Below are 16749 nucleotides of genomic sequence, written 5' to 3'. Positions count from 1 at the left end.
AAGCAACGAGATGAGTGAACAAATATAACAAGAGCGGATGAAATGACGGAAATGAGAGGAAAATAGGAAATCATACCAAGAAAATAAGAGTAAGACTCAAATGTTCTGGAAAACTAATTCAATAAGACAATTATGATATCAGCGGATTGTTGTGATTTGTATTAGTCCAATTTTGAGGTGAATAAATTATAAATATTTATTAGAAGTGGTCTTTGGCACCTGTGTTGCGATAGCGTAGTTTCTCTTCACTTTGCAGCTGATTATTTTTCAGTTTTCTGTGGCACATTGCAGATTGCTTACCTTACAACAAATTGTCCCCTGAAGGTCTGCACACATAAGCTCTTAATGGACAAGAATGGTCCTAATTTCTGTTAACACTAAAAACACCTCAGAGATTTATGAACCGGGAAAAAGCAAACACCAGCAGCACTTTACACTCTTACTTTTAGTAGCAATATTTTTGCAATTGATGGCAGGCAATCAATGTGGGCTAACATTCAGCTTAATAGCATGTAGGCAGGGGTCAGCTCTCAGGAAGAGGGAGGCTAGAATGGGGACACAGGTGTTTGTAATGTAGGTCTACTCTTGGACACTAATACACCGCACTTGTACGAGGACCTAAATGCCTCCGCTGGGTCCTGACAGCCCTATTGCTTACTGCAATTAGCACCCGCATACACAATCCGCTGAATAGCAGTTTACAGTGCCATAGTTTTTAAGCGGGCACACACACATTGGCTCAGGTCTACCATTTCTAATCAATGAGCAGAGTTCTTCCTTAGCTCCCCAAAGGCCTATTAACAGCCTTTCAGGTGTGCATATTATCCACATTCAGCATTCAGTTCCACACAATTATTCTCCTCTGACTGACCTGAATTAAGGTTCAGCAAGGGAAGATTGGTCCCTGCATCCCAATACTGGTTTGTCCATTCCTGTCCCTTAAGTAGGACATTACAATATTTGATGATCTTCACTTATTTCAAGGAATTAACAGTCGGCCTTATAGCAAAGGAGGGAATCACCACTCGTGTTAGTCCTCCTAATACAAGGTATTTAATGGTACATGTCCTTCAAAATACAAGTCAATAAAGCCATCTAGCAAAACACCAGAAACAACAGTGTTGTAAATGACCAGGGGACTGAATCAAGTCGTCTGTTACATCAACCATCTATTCAAAATCTCACCAAAAAAACTATCACAGACTTCACAAAAACAAAAGACGGATTTAGATGCTGCTAGATTATATTGTCTCATAGAGATGTTGGCCTCATTGAGTCCACCTGCAGTATTTTCTTCACATTGATTGTCCTTAGTCATTATGTTAGATTATTCCTCAAATCTTGTAATCCCCTTTTGTAATCCTTTGTCTCTGGATGTTTCCTGCAGCTTGGGCAAAAAGACAATCCAGCTGTAGAGCCCATCATCCAGGGATTGAAAGGAGTAGTGCATCATGGTAAGTAATAGGAAATTAGATTGTATATATGTGTGTGTGTGTATGTATATATATATATATGTGTGTGTGTGTATATATATATATATATATATATATATATATATATATATATATATATATATATATATATTATTTACTATCTACTGATTTTTTCTGTCAAACTAAAATCTTCTACAGGAAGCAATACTGTGGAAATTAATTGTATGTGGAATATTCAATCCCTTGATATCCCTTATAAAATCCCTCACAAACATCAACATGAACATTCTTGTTTTGGTTGATCTTGGTTGATCCCAGAGGAAAATTCCTTGCGACAGTGCTGACATCGTGCTCCTCCCCTGCTGTTTCTCCATACAACAAAGATTGATTCTCTTGCTTTCAGCTGCGTAACCACTGGTCTTCATTTTTTTAAAACCCCAAATTAGAGTCTAAGCACAAGATATAAACAGAGTTTAACTTCAAAAGGAGCCAACATTTGCAAGGTACCGCCTCTCCTTTGCTTGTGCAGCTGCACAATGGGAAACCTCTGAGGAGTCTCACTTACTGACAAAGAGCTATTAATTACATCTGAGCCTCAATTAGACAGCATTCTGACGCAGACATACATTGTGGCCTGTGGCTCCTGCAGAGGCTCACACATAAACTGTCTTCATGGCGTATTGACAGTGCAGCGCTGCATGCATGACTTTTGTGGACCATAAGCAGATGATATAACATGACTTTTTTATCCTTTACTGCATATTGGGACAGCAGCTTCGTTTACACAGACACGTATGGCTTGTTTTACAACCTGCCGGTGACAGTGTTTAACTGTATGTGAGCATAATCATACACTGACAAGGACACGTCAATGGAGGAGGATATATAGGAGCATTTGCATGCTGGTTTCACAAGACTAGTCCTGGGCTTTGTTGGGCTGTTTCTAATTATGATTTCAATCCATGTACTTTGTGGAGATGGATGGTTGGTGTGCACTTGTACGGTTTTGAACATTGTAGGTGAGGAAACTACTTTAACAACATTCTGAATGAGTGGGAAAAGACAGACGTGAGGTTAAAAAAGCTCACTTCGAGACCACTAGAGATTCTCAAAAACCATGTCAATTGGTTAAGATTCAGAACATTGGTTGCTTTGTTAAATAAAATGTCTACACTCAAAATTCCATTGAAGTAATTGCAGTAAGGAAATTTGACTATTTTCTGATTGCCGCGTTATCAGCTGGGAGGCTGTTTCACCTGTGGTTTTAATTTCACAGAGGTATTTCCGGTATTCTTTTGTTATAACTATTAATAATTGATGTGAGGTCCTGGGACAGGGATGTCGTATGTGTACAGATTGAGGCAAATTTGTGATATTGTGATATACAAAATAAACTGAATTGAATTGAATAACCTTAATAAAGGCCGGTTGCCAAAACATGTTGGTTTTTGCTAGATTCTTTTATGAATCTCCATTAGCCTCTAAAAGTGTCTGAACCCTTCACAGATTTCCATGCTAACACCACAGTATCTCTCATCTCCCAGATGAGAGAGAGCTCAGTGTGGGTGTGGGTTTTCCTTGGACTCACTTCCTGCTGGCCGCTAAATGCTTCTCGCCTCCTCACCCGTTAGGGTGTATGGTTTTCCGCTAGCTCGTTATCCCACAGTCATCCATCCATCAGCATCTCGGCGGCCCATGAGCGATAGGGCACGTACACTGTCTGAAGACGGGGAGAAGAAAGGCTGTGAATACTGAATTTGACTTTGAGTACAGATGAGGCGAGGCATCCAGTCCTTCAGTAGTTCTATCAGTCCTATCACCCAAAGCCTCTGCTTTTTTAGATAAATTAATAAACTGTGAGAGATTGGATTTTATATAATGTTTGCTTTATTTGGGGATTTAGCGTCATAATTTAATAAAAAAACAAGTCCACTTGCATAGCTCACCCAGGGGATGAAGGGATCTTCCTGCTGTGTTGTCTTTTTTACACGGCCTTCCATGGTTCTGATCACAAAGGGTGGAACAGATCCGGTAATCATTAGGATCTGTCTTAATCCCCATGGCCCATGTGACAGTTGTTACACGTAACAGAGCAGGAAACCACCCAGCCACAGATCAGCTGTCAGAGCAGGCCATTTTATCTGACTCCCCTCCCTTTGCTCCATTATAAAGAGGACCAAAGGGAGATCTCTGAGTACAGAGATCTGGCCAGAGTGATAACAAGTGGTGAGGCTTTTAACTGCTGTCACCATCATTCCACTAGTTGAGGTTTCAGGAAAGCAGTTAAAATGCCACAGGGAGAATGAAATTAAACAACTATTTAAAATGCAACTGAAGATATTCAGGGTTTTTGGCAAAGCATTTAAGGGCAGTAAAAATGTGATGTTTTTGATCCCATACTCTACACAGAAAAAGAGACCAACCTCAGGTCGTTCATCCTGAGGGATCTGCTGCCATCGTCACTAGACAGTTATTACCGATACACTGGCTCTCTGACCACACCGCCCTGCATCAAGGTAGTGGAGTGGATCATCTTCTCCAGGCCTGTGTATCTGTCCCACTCACAGGTGCGTTAAGTCCACACACACACACACACACACACACACACACACACACACACACACACACACAGGCCCAGACAGCTATATTCTCCATTGGCACACATTTAAAGTATCACTTGCTGTCCTACAGTATCGGCACACAAGCATCTCATCTCCCTTTCCCCCATCTTCCCTTTTCTTTCGTTCCTCCCCAACTCCTCTGCGTATGAAACCAAAACTGCAGATATAGTGTATGAGTAAGCAGGAAGTGGGTGCCAATTACTGGCATTTAAATGATAATGTGAGATAACCTTTACACACACGTATCATATTTTTGGTCTGAGACCGTGACAATAGGGTCTTAAATAGAATACTGCTGCCCATGGAGGCTGGTTATCACATTATTAAAGTTGTTCAAATGCATAACGTCCATTCATTTAAATGTACATTAATTTAAATTATTGTAGTAAAGGTTTAACATATGCTCGATGCAAAATGTGGTATTTTACAGGATTCACGATGTGCTTTCGAGCTGTTTTTTTCTTCCAATTTGCAATTTTGAGAGGTAATATATGCCAAATCATTCCCCGCGCTTTTTGCTGATCCCATACACTGTTGCTACATCTTTTATACATACAATTCTTAGGTTACCCAGCTGCATATCCTCCAGAGCGTTCTGAGCTATAGAAATGTGCAGGGCTCACTGGAATTTCTATTAACTTGCAGTAGGACAAATCTTTTGTTCAGAAATGACTTCTGCTGCAAGAATATTGACCACCGCCACAATGTTTGTGACGCTTACAGAGAGTCTGTTATGAACCTGCAATTTATTTCTCCAACCACGCATAGGACACATTGATTCCACAGTATCTGTAATGTGTAGTCATTACAGCACGCGGCAGGAGATCATTCATGGCAATCAATGGCCACAAATTTGCCCCATTGAGAAGTTACAGCTCGGTAGGTAGCCAGGATGATGATTGAGGTCTGTGCCTGTGGTGTGAATGTTTTTTGCAGATCCTCTGCTCCAGTTGTGAACCGTCAGCTGCTGTCAAGTGGCTACAAATGCAGTCCCGTATGATATATTATATTCTGTTTCTTTCCATCTAGCTGGAGGCTTTTTACTCCATCTTTACAACAGAGCAACAGGACCACGTCAAGTCTGTCGAGTACCTCAGGAACAACTTCCGGCCCCTGCAGGACTTGGACAATAGGAAAGTCTTTAAGTCGGCTGTAAAAGATGCATGGCAGAAAGATTTAACTGAAGTCCTGGGAGGCCCTCACAGCACTGAAGCTTCAAGAGGTAAGCTTTGTTTCCTGCAGTTGCACCACGGTTTAACCCAAGGGTCTCCTGTAATTACAATCATGACTTTTTTATTAGTTCTTGTAGTTTTAGAGAGGCTGAAATAAAGAAAAAACATCACCCACCAAACTCGTTAAATGGCAATCGATGATGTCGTACGAGTGACACTCTCATCGCTTCCTCATTTGAAGAGTTTTGACAGATCTCTCAGTTGGGTTCCACATTGGCCCTCATGCAGAGACTGTCAAGCTGTCAATTTAAATTGTGTCCGATGATGCCTCCATACTAATGTAGAATGAAAGTTCAAAAAAGAACGTCTTCTTAATTGATCAGCTTTTATATTTAATTGGTATTAGTATTTCAACAGTACCTCTGAGTGAATACAGTCTGTGCTGCACAGAGCTAGCATTACCTGGGGTGGTCATGTGATTTGTTGCAGATAGTATTGATGTTCTCAGTTCGGTGTGAATCTGAGATGATCATAGGACGGGGTGATAATTCATTATAATAATGCATCGTCTTTAGATAGATCGATATATATAATAACCTTTATCGTGATAGAAGATTTTCGCCTTATTGCCCAGCCCTGGATGTCCATAATGTGTAAATTAAAGTTTTCACATATCTTCCATACTATTCCACAAAGACAACTTGATTTACCAGCACTATTTACGCTGGTCAACAATCTAGGGACTTCAGCCAAAGTTATTATTTTGAACTTCGATAGTGTTTTGCGACAATTTCAGGAAGCTTCTGCTCAGTATGTAGACCTATCCATAGACCCCAACCAAATCAAGAGATCAATACATATATTAGGACCATAAAAAGAATGTTCTTTCTTTTCAGTAGGGTAAAAAGTTAATCCCAGAACACATTATTCTGCGAATTAAAAGCACCATATTAAAAGGCTTTAAGATAAAGATTAATGCACATGTCATTCTCTCATTGTTCCAACTAATTTGTATGTTTAAGAACATATTAATACAAAGGACAGAGCTCATGCAGGGATTGATTAGAGTGTTTTTGTTTGTCTCTCTTTTATGTGAGCATCTGGCAGCGCTTGCTTTAACAGAACAGTACAGGAACTATGGTGACTAATGAGAAAGACTGCTGCGCTTTAAAGTGGTGTTGTTGGTGTCTGGCGGGGAGAATTGATTGGGAATGCTTGTGATGAAGTTGGAGCACTCTCACAAGGCCGATCAGCAATCATCATTAATACGTGGCACAGCTAAAATAGACCCATACAAATTAAGTTGTGAAATTGCTTTTGTGGCATTATGTCAGTAGGCAGAATGAATGTGGTCAAGTGTGTCTCCATTTTTTTTTTCTCGCTTGCTCTTTTTCTCTTTGTGTCTCTCTCACATTTCTATTTCACTGTGCTAAAATGTAAGAATTCATACTTAACGGGCGTGGGGGGGGGGGGCACTGGGAGTAAACGGTCTTGTCTTCAGGGGTGAGATCTGTCAAGGTTGTATAGGGGGGGAATTTATCTGCGCACAATAAATGATTGTTTGGCTTGTAGATGTTGTGAGAGCCAGGGCCATACCTTGTCTGAATGTCCCTTCACTGGCTTTTACAGTCATGGAAATTGTTTGGCCATTAGAAATGTATAACTTCTGATGCAACTAACAGGTTGCAAATTAGTTTGTCAAGTAATGATGCCAAGATGTTTAGGGCAATTAGCTTTATTGTGTTGATACTTTATATCTGCACATGTAAAACAATGCTCTATCACCCTGTGCATGCAAGGCTTTTTCTCAGGAGGAGACAGACTTGGCGTACCTCTGTTTTCTTTTTGTTTTTTTTGTTGTTAATTACCATTCTCTTGTTTGGATGATACATTGTCTATAAAGTGTCAGTCAATAGGGATAAATACACTAAACATGTCCATCTTAGTATACAAAATCAGTGAATGCAATTTTATAAAGCAGCAAATCCTCAAATTGCAACTGGAACCAAAGAATGTTTGACATAGTAGCAATGACTCAAGTGTATTCTTTTTCAGTCAAATAAGGACATTATTAACATTTCCTCTATGGAAATGTTGTCAGTTTGTTTTAGGACTGACGGTAGCTGAAGCAAGAGTGACATATTATAATGAAATAAGTAATGTAGTTGCAGTGTTGGTATTCAGCCCTCAGAAGACATGCATACCTTGACTTTCCTGCAAAGTTCAGAGAATACAATTATTTATGTCAGAATCAGCGTTCTTTCTGTTTTCAATGAAATTGTAGTTTTTCCTACTATTCCAGTGACTATACACTGCCTCCTTAAAACAGATTGATCAGCCTTGATAGGAGAGAAGCAGTGGAACTGCTGTTTGTTTACAACTGTCAATACATCCCCTCTATAGTTGGATCTGCCAGGAGAAATAATCCGTGCTCTATTGAGTGGTGTTGCAGACTAAGGTGAAACCACTATGTTACAATAGAACCGAAAATTAATAGGATTTTTACGAGCATTTTTTTACTCTAGCATGATAAGTGATTGTGCCAGTGAAGAAGCATTAGGAACTTTTTCATTTGATTTATACTCAACATTGTTCGTTGAACCTTTTGCATAGACATTTTTAACAGATTTAGACTTGTTAATTCAGCTGGCAATCTGCCATTTTATTAAAAGGTTTTCATGAAATGAACAACTATCTTAGATCAATGAAGTTTATAATTAATACAGAGACATCATGATTGCTCATCAGTAAAACAGATTTAAAAAAAAGTGAACAAACTTGGCATGGGATGATATGAACATTTCATGTCCCTATTATCATGGCCAAATTAATTCCGATTCACGATGTTATCCCAGTAATCATCAAAGATATGCGTAAAACTCTTAAAATGGCACTAAAACATACTCAAATCACTTTACCTTACATTTTATTCAGAAAAAAATGTATTTATTGCATCACAGATGGGATGTGAAGTGACTAACAATTCAATAAGGTTACCATAAATCATTGGGCCCCGCTGCACACATATAGGATAAATACACTGTTGTTGTTTTTTTTAAAGTTTATAATCTCGGTAATGGAAATTCACAGCAATTCATTATTGTGTTTTGTATTGCCATCTGCAAAAGAAATCCTATATTGCCCTTTCAACAAACTCAACATTTTTAACAAAAATACAAAGAGTGCCAAATAAGAGTGTCGAGATGCACCTGCTGTTGCTTTTAGGGCTACTAATGCACCTGTGTTGCTGGTAAAAAGGATGATGGCTGACGTGATGGTAATGATGCAGGCAGTAAAACCATCATGATGTCTTCAGCTGTTATTAAACAGGCTGTTTTTGAGCTACTGTAGTTGACAACGAACATCTGACGGGTTATAATGCATTTCACACCTGTCACACCTCATCAACACCCCAAGATATTCTTGCTATTGTGTATTTTTCCCTCCCTGTGTTCCTGTCTGATTTCCTCCCACCCTGTCTTCCTTTCACATATCATGGTGCATAATTTGCACCAGAGCGTCACTATGTAAATGTGGCACTGTGGTGACAGTTTCAATTTGACAGAAACCCTTTGTGCACCTAATCAGCTGACTCTGGTTCCTGATTGTTGTTGCCCTGATGTGCTGAGAAGCCTGTCCAGATTGTCCTTTACTCATACTGACTGATCCCTGTGTAAATTTCCGTGCTGCAGCCTACACTGCCACCTTGAGGCTGATTTACGGGTTTTCATCCTCCATAATTACGTACGGGCAGGAAATTGCTGTATTGTCTGTACCACATGTTTAGCACTACACCCAGCTGTTTGGTATTCTACCTGGAATCTCTGACAGTGATATGGCATGAAAAGTGTCCAGAATGATAATCTGCTCTGACACCGAACCTGACCCCAGTCAAGCCTCCAGGAGTGTTTTTACTTATTGAGTGACTGTATTATCGTGCACCTTGAGGTTCCTCAAGTAGAAATGGCTGTGAGTACAGTCAGCAGCAAACAGTAATGATAGGCTTGTTAAAAGGCAACGTGCATTCTGCCAACATGCATCAACAAACACAAACACATGTGGTCAAGCAGTCTTCCCAACACAGCCTTTTTTCATTTTCACTCATGCAGTGAAAAAGTGATTATGTCTTTCTTTTCTTTTCATGCTGCTTTTTAAAAATCGTACTCCCCTCTACTTTCTGGTCTTTCAGTGTGCAGCAGTGCCCCAGTGAGCATGAAGATCAAGCCGCTGAACCAGACAGCATTGATGGTGAGCTGGGAGCGCCCTAAGGCTGTTTACCACCCGCCCATCACCAGCTACATGGTCTCCTACAGCTGGGTGAAACGTGATGTTGCTGACGAAAAGACCTTCACCAAGACTGGGGACCAGAGCATGGTGTGTATTAAGGTTTCATCAGCTGCCACTAACAACTGCTCCTACCATTCCAAAGCAGTTTTTCAGACTTGTCTTCATGGATATGGTTTTAACAGCTCTGATTGGTTTGCAGAGCCTCTAATGTATCAGGCCGGATCACAGGGTGGCTTGATCAGTGACAGTGTGTATCGGAGGTGACAGGTTGTGATGAACTCTGCACTCGGCTGTCGCTTGATATGAGAGGCCAGACAATCCCCTGTCACTCACCTGTCTGAAAATAGACACGCAGGACTGTCGCACACATTGACAAGTTTAACTGATATATATGTAATGTGTTGGCAAATGTGCCTGTGGCTATGTCTCAGTTAAAACATTTTCCATTTATTTATTTACTGTAGTCGTTTAGAGCAAAATATATCAGACACATAAACCAAATAATGTAAGGGTGAGGTGCATACATTATTGGCAGATAATGGTACATTTATATCATTATATATTATTCCGATAATTAAATTATAGCCAAAAAATGATCACTTATAATACGGAAGCCACATTTCGTTCATTGAGTTAACAAGTGCATCACTCTAATAAAGTAGGTGGCCGTATGCGCTTCGTTATTTTTTTAAAATCCTCTAGAAAACAGAGAAAAAGAAACAAGCGCTCTCCCTAGAGCCAAACATGTCGCCGGTGTGGATGTTTTCTTTACAGGTTTAGAGGAAGATAAAACAATTGCAATTTACAATCCATGTTTTTTTTTATGTATAAAAGAATTGTTGATGAAGCAGACCTATTCTTTGTTTTTTTTGTAATAACACTAGTAATTTTAAAATTGTCGTTTATCCTATCAATATTGGAGTTGAGAAGTAGGTACTTATTGGTAATGACAGGGAAAAAAATCCATATTGTACAAGTATTTATTTTTCACAATTGGAAAGCTTTTTCACATTTAAAAAAAATACAGTTTGTTTTCAAGCATTGAAAGCAGCTTTTTGATGACAAACTGTCATCTTTTATCAACCAACTCAGGCAACTGTGCAAGTGTAGTCCTTTAGATCTCAGGGAAGTTTTTGACACCAGTGATCACACAATTCTGCTTGTGAGCCTTAAACGTTGCGTTACCACATCATTCCTTCTTTTATATCTCCAACAGAACATTTACTGTCTCCACTGAAATATATCCTCCCCCCTGCAGGAGGTTACACCTAAAGGGCTGTACTTTTTCCACACTCCATATTTTTCTCCCTGGTCACATATAACTTCCATTTGAGGGAATCGAGTACCCAGCTGTGCATCTCTTTTAAAGCCCACTGACCCCCAGCTGTCTTGACAGTCTGCATGACTAACTCTTTAGATATAAACAGTGCAGGGGCAAAACACTCACCGACTGGTTCAGAGACCGGAGATCAGTTCCCTTGAGGCAGGACTACATCCAGGATGCGTTTCAGTAAACACAGTTATCATGTGTGGGTAGCCGGTGAGGGATCATGCAATGTTGCAGTGACTACTACTGGTTGATTGGAGCAACTGCACAAAGGAAGTGGGATGCGAAGGGATTGACGTAAACCGTTGCACGTTTCATCCTCCCTTCCTTCTAATGCTTAAATACTAGCAAATGCATTTGCTAATAACCCATTTCACCCAATAATGTGTTTAGTTTACTTCACTTGAATGTTGATGATTATGTATTGCAGCTTACATACAATACAGATACACTGAGGATGGGCCAATAAGTGAATTAGGAGACACCTCGTGTTTCGTGGTTAAACATTTTAATTGCATATTCATAGATTCTGATAGAGAGGAGGAGTAAATGTAATTTTGTGGAACTACTTTATCAAACATACTATTAGTCAATGCAGTGTATATGTATCTCTTAAAGGACTATATGGCACTCAGCTTGTGGTGCTCAATGGGCCTAATTTTTTTTAAACTCAACCGCAATGTCTCTTTCCAGATATGGTTACCCAGTTACTTAAGATAATCAAAAAACCTTGTTAAAATAGTTACCAAGGCATAGAAACTATGGATAAGCAGGTGGAAATTAATAGGCAATCAGGCTTCCTGCAGTCAAGGGCATCCCCACAAAATGTAACTAACGCTATCCTCAGCTAGAGATGCATTAACATGTATTTCATTAGTTTAACTCCTGTGCCCCTTAGGTCCACGTCCCTCCTGCAGCTTGTTCAGAGACCAGCCTGCCACAACAGTTCTGTCTGATGTTAAACATAGAAACCATCTCACCGCAATTTCAACCTGCTACTCTCAGCATCCTCCTCCAGCTACATTTACTGACCTTTTAATTCCTTATCAGCCATACTGCTCTCTTAGGTCCTCTTGCATAGCAGTTGTATCTCTACAGCCCAAGTATTCATGTTCTATATCCTGTGGCCTTGACATGAGGCTCCAGCATTCTCTGTTAGCATCCCCCATGCTGTAGTATAAATTGGTTGAGAAACCTAGGCGTCAAATATGAAGTTGTCATTTCTTAATACCTACATTTGAACACATAAGTCGACTGGTGAGATGTGTTTGGCTACTTGATGACTAACAATTTTCAGAATTAATATTTATTTGTTGTTTTTATATCATATCTTTATTTTCTGCTTGAAGTTTTGTAAGTGTATGTTGCTGTGCATTTATTACAGATGGCTGACTGAAAGACTGATTAATGTGTCCATGAGGTGCTCAATGTGGTTACACTCCATAAATACACTCAGTCGGAGTGACAGTATTCTCTCTCTGCTGTCAGTCTTTCTTATTTTGCTCACTTCATTTCCATTTCAATTTTCCTTTTCTATCTCTGGACACCTTTTTATCTGAATTCATTTTAACACAAGAGGCAATCACCCATCCATTCTGAGGGCAATTTTAAAAATAAGTAGAGCCATCTGCGAAGTGCATAACACAAAAAATTAGGCAGGAAATGATGAATCAAAGTTGTTGGTCATAAGCTGTTGACAGAACAGTGGCTTGTTTTCTTTTTGGCCAGTATAAACTAACAACATCCACAGTTTGAAATGTATTTTAATTTACCCATTTAAACGGTATTTACAACATGTGGTCCTAAGTGTACATGTATGTGTGCATCTTTTATTTTTGCAGAAAGCCGTCATTACGAATGTGTCCCCTGATCTCCTGTACCTGTTCAGAGTGCAGGCAGTGTGTCCGCATGACCTGCGCAGTGACTTCAGTCAAACTCTGCTCTTCAGAGGTATCTGGTCAAAACCCTCCAGCCACCGAGTCATTATTTCTTTTGAAGAAAAACTAATGTTGCTCTTTGTTTTCAGCTAATACAACAAGAATATTTGAAGGGTCTCGTATTGTGAAGACTGGGATGGTGAGTTGACCAGAAGATGGCAGTGAAAATTTATTTTTGTACGTTCGTAACTCGTGTATGTAATGTAATTCATATGGTTCTGTTGGATAACCGCTTTTTTTCTGCCTGTATCTGTCAGCCTACAATTTCTCCAGCGTCCTCAGCAGACATGGCTCCCATCAGCTCTGGTTCCTCTACTTGGACATCCTCTGGCATCCACTTCTCTATTGTCTCTATGGCAACGGGAATGGGCCCCTCCTCTAGTGGCAGCCAGGCCACAGTGGCATCAGTGGTGACGAGCACCTTGCTGGCAGGCTTGGGCGTGGGCGGAGGAGTCATCTCTTCTTTGCCCAGCTCTGTTTGGCCCACAAAAGCTCCCCAAGCCACGCAGAATCCCACCCGTCCATCCATCCCGCCTGCAAAGTCCAGCACCGAGCAGGCAGCGTCCCAGGGCTCTGAGACAGATAGTCCGTCTGAGGAGAAGCAGGCTGCACATGAGGATGAGGAGGAGGAGAAGGAGGGGGAGCGAGAAGGAGAGCAGGAGGAGGGAGAGGATGAGAAGAAGAGAAAGAACAAGACTGCACCTGATAATGAGGAAAAGCAAGCCAACAGCACTGTGGTCAAAGAGCCTTTAATCCCCACCCCCGCGTCCACAGCCAAAGAGAAAGGAGAAGGGAAGCCTACAGTCGAAGGCACCACGGTACCCACAAGCACTGGTGATGATCAGTTGCTCAACGCAGAGAGGAATTCCACAGATGTAAATGCGTTCTCCACTGCGGAGCCTCGTAATGCCACGGCCGAGATGCAGATTCCCCAGAGCTCCACACTGTCTCCAAAGATCAGTAATGATGGCAAGAGTTCCTGGCCTTTCTTTGTCCACACTGGTGAGCAGACCTCTCGCTCCCACACAGATATGACATGATATTGCTTGTTGTCCCTCCCAGAACAGACACATCCCTTTTCAATTTGCTGCAAGGCTCTTTTCCTTGTTGTCAGCTATCATACAATAAATCTGTAATCACGACCAAAGGTTATTGAGCCCATGTAGCATAACAATTACATTGATTTAAGACAGTGACTACACTGGTTACTATGTTAGTCAAAGATAAAGCTCCAGGCTTTTGTGTCACTACAACACAGAGGCCTGAAGGCATCTGCCATAGGGATTCTGCCTCGAGGAATCCCTTTTAGCACATTTTGAAAGAGTTTGCTTGGAGAGAAAGCATTTTGAAGATTTCTTTTGCCCGATGTTGTACCCTCACAATGTTAGATGTCAGTGTGATTTACCATGATAGACCTATGGGTTTATTATTCATGACAGGTTTATTTTTCATAAATATTAATCTCAGACCAGGCTCAGGTTGACATTAGATGTATAGGGACGTATGGTGAAAGCCCCTATTAGTAGAATTAACCATTTCTGACTACTTCCAGTGCTAGCTTTAAACACACTTTAGCAGACACTGTATGCTAATACACCCCTCCTCTCCGCTGATAAAGATCCTGCACATAGGCATTTAAAGTTGGCAAATGAGCTTGTGTAATTCAGTAGAATATTTCTTAACATGTATTTATGTGCCTGTGTTACATTCCAGACAGCACCATTTTGTCCAACACGACCCGAACCCCTCACCCGGGGATAGGCAGGATGGTGTGGATCGTCCCCTTGGTTGTGGTGTCTGCTCTCACTCTGCTCTGCCTCATAATGCTGCTGACTGTGATGGTCTACTGGAGGTGAGTTCAGTGAACCAAATGTCATTCCAGATGGGACAATAGTAAAATCAATCAATCAATCAAGTTGTATTCATATAGCCCATTTCAAACAAATCAACTCAAAGTGCTTTACAAATGATTGACAAGACAAAAATGGAGAGAAGATGAAGAGACTAATAAGCAATAATAATAGAAACCATACATATTTACTTTACATGAAGTGCTCATACATACAGAAATGCCTCATCTTGATAAGGGGATCATTGATGCCTCCCTCAGTGATATGAAAAACTAGCTGCCCCTCACTTACACTGACTCCTCCCATAAATCTCACATTTCAGGTTAACTGACAAGCCTACATGCTTGTCTGATTTCTCCAGTCAGTCTGCTCCACATTCAGACCCGTCTAGTTTGGATGCGTCTCTTTTATGCATATGTATGCATGAGTGTGCGTCAATCTTAAACAGTCTGGTAGCGAGACTGCTTTCATGCCTTGGTGTCGTACATCAGGCCCATCACCCACCTGGGTGAGGGTCATGAGACCCGGAGGCCCGGCAGAGCCAGCAGGGGTCCCAGCTGTGTCTTCATCTGCTGGGCTAATTTCCAGCAATGCTATTGGAGTCCCTGTAATTACACAGGCCACTGGCACATGTGGGATGGGTAATAAATTACAAATAGCACTATGGACCATATCCTCAGCTGGTCCCATGCATATTTACTGTCTGCAAAAGGTCTGTTTCTGGTTGGGTAGCATTTTCTTTATTTACAGCCTGGGATTTATTCATACTTGAAATGTGTTAGTTGCATTTCATAAATTATTACACCCATGACATTTTTTCTAAGTGTGAGATCACTGCAGCAAATTTATGGGCCAACAAAACCTTACTGCGGCATTCTGTGGTGTGAGATAATATAGGAGCGTGGTATAAATAACAGCCTGATTATCAGCTCCATAGAGGTGTTCAAAAAGAGGCCGTTGAAAGCAAGACGACTGTAGCAGATTCAGTCTGTGGATAGATTACTGAGAGTTGTGGTATTTGAGTAGAAGAGCAGGGGCAGCTTTGAGATTATAAATGGCTATCACAGACAATGGCTGCTTCCTCTGGGGAAAAGACCACGATGAAAGATGAAATCAAGCCATTCACACTCGCTTCACTCTTCAATCTCTGACTAGCCTCTCTTAGTGACAGTGCCGCTATTATAGCCAGTGTGTTTCTCTGCTCACAGATGTTTTGGTCATTAGCAACTTAATATCACAATCCATCTCATTTGAAAATTGTCTTTAAAATGTGATCAGTTGTGCATCTTTTGAAGATGAATTGCTTTGTCCTATTTTTAGCTTGTTCATTTTCACAGTTAGTCTACAATGGAATTAATTGCTTACAGTGCACATCTGGACGCCTCATAGGCTCGAGGTGTTTGTTGAAAACCAGCAGATGTTCAACTGAGAAAACAAATCCCAGTGTGTGTGTGAGTGACTCGTTGCTGCTGACACCAGTGTTGAATGGGATGCACCTCTCCACTGACATCCATGCAGAAAGCCTATTTCATCCCAGTTGCATTCCCCCAAAAGCAAACTGTTCTTTTGAAATCATGGAAGAGAACCATAGAGGGGGTGTCGACTATGCTGTCTAGTTAGCCGTACCACATCTACACCCACAGGGGGGCCATTGGATTGGGAGGCTGTGACGCAAGCCAGGGGGGGGGTTCCCATCCCTTTTTGTTTTTCACCCTCCCCTTTCAGTCTTTCTCTATTTCCCTCTCTTTCTATATCTTTTAAATGCAGTTCAGCCATTTTTTTATTTTTCTCTCTATACTTTGCTTTATCTCACTTGAAGAATGACAAGCATCTGCTCTCTCCTCTGCATCAAGTACAGGTAGGATTAAACCTAGGAAATGCTGGGTTGAAACTAACCGGGTTATATGCATTCATTCATATACACCGTCTGTGAATGATGAAGGAGTGAAGGCTGTGCAAGTTCAGGACCTTAAAAATGAATCACTGACAGACAGCAGTCGTTGGAAAGGAAACCAATTGTTTTTTATTTATTTATTCTATTTAGACGACATCTTGATACTTATTAAAGTATTATTTATTTGTTTGTGCTCATTTGAGGAAGGACATCTTCAATGTGGAACGT

The 16749-nt window shown here is 40.8% G+C and overlaps 1 protein-coding gene across 1 annotated transcript in view; it reads left to right on the top strand.

Annotated features, from left to right (window-relative positions):
• The window catches only part of ca16b (carbonic anhydrase XVI b), a 91802-nt gene that overhangs the window by 61056 nt on the left and 13997 nt on the right, over positions 1 to 16749 (top strand). The window contains exons 6-13 of the mRNA XM_034532247.1: positions 1388 to 1454; positions 3843 to 4000; positions 5084 to 5276; positions 9416 to 9600; positions 12682 to 12790; positions 12867 to 12916; positions 13035 to 13779; positions 14491 to 14629. Of these exons, the coding sequence (XP_034388138.1) occupies positions 1388 to 1454; positions 3843 to 4000; positions 5084 to 5276; positions 9416 to 9600; positions 12682 to 12790; positions 12867 to 12916; positions 13035 to 13779; positions 14491 to 14629 (1646 nt within the window). The remainder of the gene's footprint in view (positions 1 to 1387; positions 1455 to 3842; positions 4001 to 5083; positions 5277 to 9415; positions 9601 to 12681; positions 12791 to 12866; positions 12917 to 13034; positions 13780 to 14490; positions 14630 to 16749) is intronic.

The sequence above is a fragment of the Cyclopterus lumpus genome, chromosome 5 (genome assembly GCF_009769545.1).
Source record: "Cyclopterus lumpus isolate fCycLum1 chromosome 5, fCycLum1.pri, whole genome shotgun sequence".
NCBI lineage: Eukaryota > Metazoa > Chordata > Actinopteri > Perciformes > Cyclopteridae > Cyclopterus > Cyclopterus lumpus.
Note: the sequence above shows the minus strand (reverse complement) of the source record. Positions and strands in the feature narration are given on the sequence as shown.